At 47.1% G+C, this 9528-nt stretch overlaps 1 protein-coding gene across 1 annotated transcript; it reads left to right on the top strand.

The window, feature by feature from the left end:
• The first annotated feature begins 216 nt into the window (after positions 1-216).
• Positions 217-8124, top strand: LOC135879977 (toll-like receptor 8). Its single transcript, XM_065406030.1, is given in 3 exon segments — positions 217-2333; positions 2335-2833; positions 7666-8124. Coding segments are annotated over 3 exon segments (3075 nt in total).
• Positions 8125-9528: the final 1404 nt, after the last annotated feature.

Here is a 9528-nt window from a genome sequence, read left to right as displayed (position 1 = left end):
TCTGATGTACTTAAAAATATTGTTATTATTTTTTGAATCTTTGGCTAGCTGTTCTTCAAATTCTTTTTGGCCTTCCTAATTATATTTTTACATTTCATTTGCTAAAGTTTATGCTCCTTTCTATTTTCCTCTATAGGATTTAACTTCCACTTTTTGAAGGATGCCTTTTTGCCTCTTACTGTTTTTTTCATTTGTTTGTTTGTTTTTTAGGATAAAATGGCTGCCATCTCATACAAACTGCTTTGCTTACTCTTCATGATCCATGTGGAGTCTGGAATCTTCTATTATCCCTGGGTTTCTAAGAAAGTGCCTTGTAAAGTGCATGTAGAAAACAGTAGTTCCTCCATAATCTTTGACTGCAGGCATCAACATTTAAAGGCAGTGCCACTGGAAATAAATGACAATGCTACCTGTTTGATACTTTCATATAACCGTATTAAAAATATTTCTAATGTGATTTTTCAAAAGTTCCGAAATCTTACGCAGTTATACCTTAACTATAATGCAATAAATCAGTCAATGGCACAGCCTCTTGGCTTGTTTAGAAACTTAACAAAATTAGAGAAATTAGCTCTCAGTCACAATCACCTGCAGGAAGTACCCAAAGGTCTCTCACCTAGTATAACCTCATTAGAGCTGAATGCCAACAAAATAGTTTCTATTAAGAACAACACCTTCTCAGAACTCAAAAATCGGAAGGAACTCTACATGGATCGGAACTGTTACTATAGCAATCCCTGCGGAAAAACTTTTGAAATAGAGGATGAGGCTTTTGTGGCCCTCACCAATTTGACTGTGCTGTCACTTTCCTATAACAACCTGACCCGAGTGCCCCTCAATTTGCCCTCATCTCTAAGGGAACTTTATCTTGGCTTTAATAGGATAACAAGAATCAGCCAGGGTGATTTTAATGAACTGGTTAATTTGCACCTTCTTGACCTAAGCAGGAACTGTCCAAGATGTTATAATGCCCCTTTTCCATGTGAACCCTGCACTATAAACTCTTCCATTCAAATACACCAATTTGCTTTCCAAAATCTTAACAAATTAAAGACTTTGGTTCTCACCAGCACCTCACTTACTAGTGTACCAGCCATCTGGTTTCAGAACATGACACAGCTAAAGGTGCTGCACCTGGCATTTAACTATTTACAAAATGAAATAGCTTCTGGCAAATTCTTACGGGAGTTGACTTCTTTACAGGAACTTGACTTATCTTTCAACTTTGAGGAAAAAGTATACTTATCGTATCTAAACCTCTCACAACATTTTTCTTCTCTAGTCTCTTTAAAACGATTATATATTAAAGGTTATGTTTTCCAAGACCTGTGTGAAAAGCACTTAAAACCTCTAATTGCTCTAAAAAACCTAAATATCCTTGATCTTGGGATAAATTTTATTAAACAAATTGATCTCGCTGTATTCCAGAATTTTAGTAACCTGACAGAAATCTACTTAACAGATAACAGAATATCACCTTTTGTAGGGGACAATAATTGTCTTTTAGAACAGGTTGGAAAAAAGGCATTCCGAAAATATTGCCATCTAACTCTGGAACGAGAAGGTCAGCCGAGCCCTTCAGTTATGCAAAAGTACAAAAAAATAGACCATTTCTTGTATTACATTCTTAGACCCCAGTGTTCTTCATATGGCAAAGCATTGGATATGAGCTCAAACAGCCTCATCTTCATTAACCCAAATCAGTTTAAAAGTTTTAACGATATAGCCTGCTTGAATTTGTCTTCAAATGGTATTAGCCAAGCTTTCAATGGCACTGAATTCAACCTAACCAAACTCAAATATTTAGATCTATCAAATAATACATTGGATTTTGCTTATGGTTTTGCATTTAATGAAATGAAACTTCTCGAAGTGTTAGACCTGACCCATAACAAGCATTATTTTCGCCTGGCAGGAGTCACACTTAGACTGGCATTTATTGAAAAGCTTCCTCAGCTAAAGGTTTTAAACTTAAGTTGGAATGCTATTTCCACACTGACAGACAGACAGTTAAGCAGCAAATCCCTTGAAGAATTAGTGTTTAAAGGAAATTGCCTTGATATTTTATGGGGAGACAAACATGAAAGATACATAAATTTTTTTAAGAATCTCGGTAGCCTAACATACCTTGATATATCCCACAATAGACTTTTAAAAATCCCTACTAGAGCATTCCTGAGTCTGCCACCAAACCTAACACAGCTATTCCTAAACAACAACAGATTGCAAGTGTTTATCTTTGCAAACTTCACCAGACTGAAATATTTGAAGCTGCTTGACCTGAGTCAAAATAATTTCAGAACTGTTCATATTTCATTCAAACAGTCCCTGCAGTCTGCTGTTGAGGGGTAACAGGATTTCAGAGATTGCTCTGGACTTTTCAAATACAAATGGCAGCCTTCTGTTCCTTGATTTGAGTCACAACAAGCTAAAATATATGAACCAGTCAACACTGGTTCATATACAAGGTGTAAAATATTTAAAGTTAAAGGGCAACCCTTTTGATTGCACTTGCCAAAATAGTGACTTCATAAAATGGATACAGACAACTAATATTTATATACCACAGCTAGCAACAAAAGTCAACTGTGCAATCCCTGATAAGCACAGAAAAAAGAGCATTGTCTCTATTGATCTGCATGCTTGTGCTTTGGAGGAAGTTGCTGCAACATTATTTTATGTTTCATTCTTTGTTGTTATTAACATTATGTTGATAGCTGTTACAAAACATTTTTTTTACTGGGATGTCTGGTATACTTACTATATTTGTGCAGCAAAATTAAAAGGATACAAATCTACAGCCACAGACAAAGCTCTCTATGATGCTTACATAGCCTATGGGTATGTCTACACTACGAGAGTAGTTCGCTTTTACTTAAATCGAATATGTGGAATCGATATTACAAAGTCGAACGTGTGTATCCACACTAAGGACAGTAATTCGATTTTGTGAGTCCACACTAACGGGGCAAGCGTTGACATTGGAAGCGGTGCACTGTGGGCAGCTATCCCACAGTTCCCGCAGTCCCCGCTGCCCATTGGAATTCTGGGTCGAGCCCCCAATGCCTTCTGGGGAAAAAAATGTGTCGAGGGTGGTTTTGGGTAACTGTTGTCATCCAACCGTCACTCCCGCCCTCCCTCCCTGAAAGCGCCGGCGGGAAATCAGTTCGCGCACTTTTCTGGTCAGTGACAGCGCGGACGCCACAGCACTGCGAGCATGGATCCCGCTGCGACCATCGCTGCAGTTATGGCCGTTGTCAACACCTCGCACCTTATCATCCACCTTTCCCAGAGGCAGATGCTGAGAAATCGGGCGAGGAGGCTACGGCAGCGCGGTGAGGACCTGAACTCTGAGAGTGGCACAGACCTGTCACAAAGCACGGGACCCAGCGCCGAGGACATCATGGTGGCAATGGGTCATGTTGATGTTGTGGAACGGCGATTCTGGGCCCGGGAAACAAGCACGGACTGGTGGGACCGCATAGTGCTGCAGGTCTGGGATGAATCACAGTGGCTGCGAAACTTTCGCATGCGGAAGGGGACTTTCCTGGAACTTTGTGAGTTGCTGTCCCCTGCCCTGAAGCGCAAGGACACCCGGATGCGAGCAGCCCTGAGTGTCCAGAAGCGAGTGGCCATAGCCCTCTGGAAGCTTGCAACGCCAGACAGCTACCAGTCAGTCGCGAACCACTTTGGCGTGGGCAAATCTACCGTGGGGGTTGTTGTGATGCAAGTAGCCAACGCAATCGTTGAGCTACTGCTCTCAAAGGTAGTGACCCTGGGAAACGCGCAGGCCATCATAGATGGCTTCGCCGCGATGGGATTCCCAAACTGCGGTGGGGCTATAGATGGAACTCACATCCCTATCCTGGGACCGGACCACCAGGCCAGCCAGTACATTAACCAAAAGGGCTACTTTTCAATGGTGCTGCAAGCACTGGTGGACCATAGGGGACGTTTTACAAACATCAACGTCGGATGGCCGGGCAAGGTTCATGACGCTCGTGTTTTCAGGAACTCTGGTCTGTTTAGACGGCTGCAGGAAGGTATTTACTTCCTGGACCACAAAATAACTCTTGGGGATGTGGAGATGCCTATAGTGATCCTCGGGGACCCAGCCTTCCCGCTAATGCCCTGGCTCATGAAGCCCTATACAGGCGCCCTGGACAGTGAAAAAGAACTCTTCAACTACCGGCTGAGCAAGTGCAGAATGGTGGTGGAGTGTGCTTTTGGACGTCTCAAGGGGAGATGGAGAAGCTTACTGACTCGCTCTGATCTCAGCGAAACCAATATCCCCATTGTTATTGCAGCTTGCTGTGTGCTCCACAATCTGTGTGAGAGCAAGGGGGAGACCTTTATGGCGGGGTGGGAGGTTGAGGCAAATAGCCTGGCTGCTGATTACGCCCAGCCAGACAGCTGTGCGATTAGAAGAGCCCAGCGGGACGCGCTGTGCATCTGGGAGGCTTTGAAAGCTAGGTTCCTGAGTGAGCAGGGTAACCTGTGACTATTAAGTTTGTTTACAGAGAAGCTGAACCTGCCCCCGTTTCTTTACCCAGTGAATGTTCACTATCCTCTCCAGTTACATACCCCGTTCCCCCCCTTCCAACACACGTTTAAAAATAAAATAACTTGAAATTTGTTAATGAACACCGTTTTCTTTATTACTGTTTTCGCGGTAAAGTGTTGAACCTGGGACGCAGACTGTGGTGGGGAGTGGGTGTAGTGTAGTGATGCAAAGGACGCTTCTAAACTCGAGGAATGACAGGCTCTGCACTGGTGGACTGGTTGTTTCAACGGAGCCTGCCACCCCTCCTGTTCGGGACTCTGTGTGTGGGGGCTATGTGACTTTGTGGGAGGGGGAGGACGGTTACAGATCCCCTGCTGCGTGGCTCTGTGATCCAGGATAAGGACCACTGCATAAGATCTCTAACCCCGCCACAAAGTCACATAGCCCCCCCACACAGAACATGAAAACCACCTCCCAGACTGACCAGGGTAACTAGTGACTGCAATGTGTGTCTGCCCTGCTGCTGAACCTGCCCCCGCATCTATACCCTGGTAAAGGTGACTGTCCTGTCCAATTACCAACCCCCTTCCCTCCCTTCAAACAGACTCTCCTCTAAAAGAACATGATGGAAACAGTAATTAACAGAAACATATTTTTTATTAGCAACTACACACGAAACTGGGGGATGAAACTGGGACGGGGGCTTGGGTGAGGCGGGAAGGAAAGGACTTATCAAATTTTGGGGAATGAGAGTCTTCTGGTACTTGAGCAGTCTGCAGGGGTGGAGTGAGAGTTTTCACGGACTCTGCCGCCCCTCCTTCTTGGGACTTTGGGTGAGGGGGGTATGGGACTTTGTGGCGGGGGAGGGCGGTTAGAGATAGACTGCAGCGGGGCTCTGTCCTCCTGCCTCCGGTCCTGCAGAACATCCACAAGGCGCCAGAGCGTGTCCGTTTGCTCCCTCATTAGTCCAAGCAGCGTTTGAGTCGCCTGCTGGTCTTCCTGCTGCCACCTCTCCTCCCGTTCCATGTGTGATCGGTGGATTTGGGACAAGTTCTCCCTCCACTGGGTCTGCTGGGCTGCCTGGGCTCGGGAGCAGCCCATAAGTTCCGAGAACATGTCCTCCCGTGTCCTCTTCTTCCTACGCCTAATCTGCGCTAGCCTCTGGGAGTGTGATGCCAGGGTAGGTCGGGAGACAGTCGCAGCTGTGGGATGGGAAAAAGGGAGTGAATTCCTCAGAAAGATAAATTTTTTTGTGAACAAAGAACATAGTCTTTCTCTGTGAACAAGACCATGCACAGCACCTATCACATGCGCACTCAGGACAAGGTCGAATTTTCAGCCTTCGCATTCAGTGCCTGGGGTCTTGCAGTGCAGATCAGACAAACAGCGGGCAGGACAGCGGAATTTGGGTAACAGGCTGACATGGTAAGCCGTAGACTTGTGGCTGCTTAAAACTTTAATAATAGCACTGGCCTCCTTTCACGTTCAAAGCAATGCCAGTCCCTGCTGCCAGCAATCCGGCAAGCATGAACTCTGCCCCTGTCCCACCCCCTCGCGGCTGTCCCAGGGAAAGATCCCTGTATGCTGCTCCTCTCCCGCCTCCACCGCGTGGCTGTAAACCGCCGGTTACAGTTCTGTAAAGGAACAGGCAAGCAGTCCCAATACTAACATTCCCCTACCTAATTCAAAGCAGGTCACCATGAGCGACATCACTCTGATGAGGATTTCAGAGACCGAGAAAGAAAGGATGCTTCGGGAAAGCCTGCAAAGACCAGGGCCGTATGCCGCCATGCTCTGCAAGGCAATGATCCCCGAGTACTTGATTGTCTCCTGGCGCGGAAACGTTTCCTACCACGGAGGACCCAATAAGGCCGCTCTCCCCAGGAACCTGATGCAAAGGCTTTCCAATTACCTCCAGGAGAGCTTCGTGGAGATGTCCCAGGAGGATTTCTGCTCTATCCCCGGACATATAGACCGGATTTTACTGTAGCTGCACTGGCAGGGACTAAACAGTAGAGCGCCTAGGGCAAACCAATCAGGCTAAACCGGACATTGTTAGATTTTTTTTCAGTAGTTGCACTGCCAAGGACTGAAACGTTAAGCGCCTAGGGCAAACTAATCATGAAAAACCCATTGTTAATATTGTTAATATTCCTGTTCTGTTAAAAATAAATGTTTACAGGTTTAAAACACTTACTGACTGATCCTTCCCCTGATTCTGTGTCCGGGTTAACGCCTGGGGACGGTTGGTAGGGGATCTCTGTAAGGGTCATGAAGAGATCCTGGCTGTCGGGGAAATCAGCATTGTAAGCGCTGTTGACTGCCTCGTCCTCCTCATCTCCTTCCTCATCTTCCCCGTCCGCTAACATCTCCGAGGAACCGGCCGTCGACAATATCCCATCCTCAGAGTCCACGGTCAGTGGTGGGGTAGTGGTGGCGGCCGCACCTAGGATGGAATGCAGTGCCTCGTAGAAACGGGATGTCTGGGGCTGGGATCTGGAGTGTCCGTTTGCCTCTTTGGTCTTCTGGTAGCCTTGTCTCAGCTCCTTGATTTTCACGCGGCACTGCGTTGCATCCCGGCTGTATCCTCTCTCTGCCATGGCTTTTGAGATCTTCTCGTAGATCTTTGCATTCCGTCTTTTCGATCGCAGATCGGAAAGCATGGACTCATCGCCCCACACAGCGATCAGATCCAAGACTTCCCGATCAGTCCATGCTGGGGCCCTCTTTCTATTCTGAGATTGCATGGCCATCTCTGCTGGACAGCTCTGCATCGTTGCCAGTGCTGCTGAGCTCGCCACGACGTCCAAACAGGAAATGAGATTCAAACTGCCCAGACAGGAAAAGGAATTCAAATTTTCCCGGGGCTTTTCCTGTGTGGCTGGTCAGAGCATCCGAGCTCGGACTGCTGTCCAGAGCGTCAACAGAGTGGTGCACTGTGGGATAGCTCCCGGAGCTATTACCGTCGATTTCCATCCACACCTAGCCTAATTCGACATGGCCATGTCGAATTTAGCGCTACTCCCCTCGTTGGGGAGAAGTACAGAAGTCGAATTTAAGAGACCTCTATGTCGAACTAAATAGCTTCGTTGTGTGGACGGGTGCAGAGTTAATTCGATGTAACGGTGCTAAATTCGACATAAACTCCTAGTGTAGACCAGGCCTATGATACTCAGGATGCGACAGTAACTGACTGGGTAATAAATGAGCTACGATTTCGTCTAGAGGAAAACGGAGACAAACACGTTCTGCTTTGTTTGGAGGAAAGGGACTGGGAGCCGGGAAAGGCTGTCATTGACAACCTTGCACAGAGCATCCATTACAGCAGAAAGACAATATTTGTTCTAACTGAAAGATATGTGAAAAACGGGAACTTTAAAATTGCTTTTTATATCGCTCTGCAGAGACTAATGGATGAGAATACAGATGTGATTGTGTTTATTCTACTGGAGCCGGTGCTACAGCATTCCCAGTACCTGAGGCTGAGAAGGAGGATCTGCAAGAGCTCTGTTCTTGACTGGCCTAAGAATCCACACGCTGAAGGCCTTTTCTGGCAAAGACTAAAAAGTGCAGTGCTAACTGATAGCAGCATTCGAGATGATGGGGTGTACAGTATATAGAAAGGGGTTAGCCCATCATTTTCCTTGCTGATTGAATGGGGATGTTTTATGGGAAGCACCTTTCATCTAATGTAACTGTGACAAAGCTTTATGTCCCAAAGATTCTGCCTTGCATATTTAAAGCCCAGTAGCTAAAAACGCGTAATATGAAACTATTCTGTGACATGCATAACCTCAGTGCTCACAGAATTTTCAGCTTTTAATAATATTTACTGTTCATCTATAGGAAGTTTATTCTTTAATACTGTGTGATCCTGGGCAACTAACTTTACCTCTGCATACCTCCCTTTACACTTCTGTAAGACTCACTTCTAAATTCATGTTTGTAAAGTGCTATGCGGTCCTGTAGCGGGGGAGTAACCCCGCTCCTGCCCTGAAGGGCTTAAAACAGCCCTGCAAGAGGGCTGTGGTGGGGAACCAGTAAGCCTGAGCTGATTGGGGAAGCAGCCGCAGCTAGGCCACACCCCAATCAGGCCACAGCTGGCCCTATAAAGGGGCTGCTAGGCTGGAGCTGAGAGAGTCTCTCTCTAGATGCTGAGAGGGATGGGCCTGGCTGCTGGGAGCTGAGCAGGGTACCTAAAGTGGAGCAGGGCTGGGGAAAGGCCAGAGGAGCTGGGGAGCTCTGGCCTGGAAAACTCCCAGGCTGCAGGCCTTGTTAAAAGCCAAGAAAGGTACTGGGGTTGCAGAGGGGCAGCCCAAGGGTAGGCAAAGGCAGCAGGTCCAAACCCTCCTTGCCAATGATGAGTGGCAATTATACTGCAGTCCACCCCAGTGAGTGGGGGCTAGATGGTGACTGGCAGTAGTCAAAGGCTGAGGTGAGGTGAGGTGAGGTGGGGATAGGGGGTTGGGGGTTCCCTGGAGAGGGGAGACACAGTGAGACTGCAGGGGCACCGGGGTCCAGGAGGGACACCGGGGCCAGCGGCAAGCGGGACACAGGCCTGCAGAAGACACTCCTGAGTGGAAAGAGCTAATTCCCTGGACGACCATCAGGAGGCGCCGCAGCGGTGAGTCGTCACCCCGTTACAGGTCCCCTTATCAAAGGCACTAGAAGTCTGATCTTGCTAATCTGAGTTTTGCCATAGATTTTATTAGGCTCAAGATTGGGCCCTGTGTCTATTCATGGTATTACTATTATTAATAAGGTAATGTTGATAATCTGTTCAAATGATTCCTCTCTTTCTGTACTAGATTGTGATGGGGTGTCTGCCCCACACTGGCCCATTAGGGGTTAATAGAGCCCTAGGGAGGCTGCGCAGGAGACAGTCAATTAGAGAGGGGCTGCAAGGAGTAGCCAATCAGGGCCGGGCTTGCCCATATAAGAAGGGCTGCAGAGCAGAGCAGCTTCAGTTGCTCCGTGAAGCTCAAGGAGGGAGAACTGGCTGCCCTACAGGAGGAAGAAAACTA

The sequence above is a fragment of the Emys orbicularis genome, chromosome 1 (genome assembly GCF_028017835.1).
Source record: "Emys orbicularis isolate rEmyOrb1 chromosome 1, rEmyOrb1.hap1, whole genome shotgun sequence".
In the NCBI taxonomy this organism is placed as follows: domain Eukaryota; kingdom Metazoa; phylum Chordata; order Testudines; family Emydidae; genus Emys; species Emys orbicularis.
Note: the sequence above shows the minus strand (reverse complement) of the source record. Positions and strands in the feature narration are given on the sequence as shown.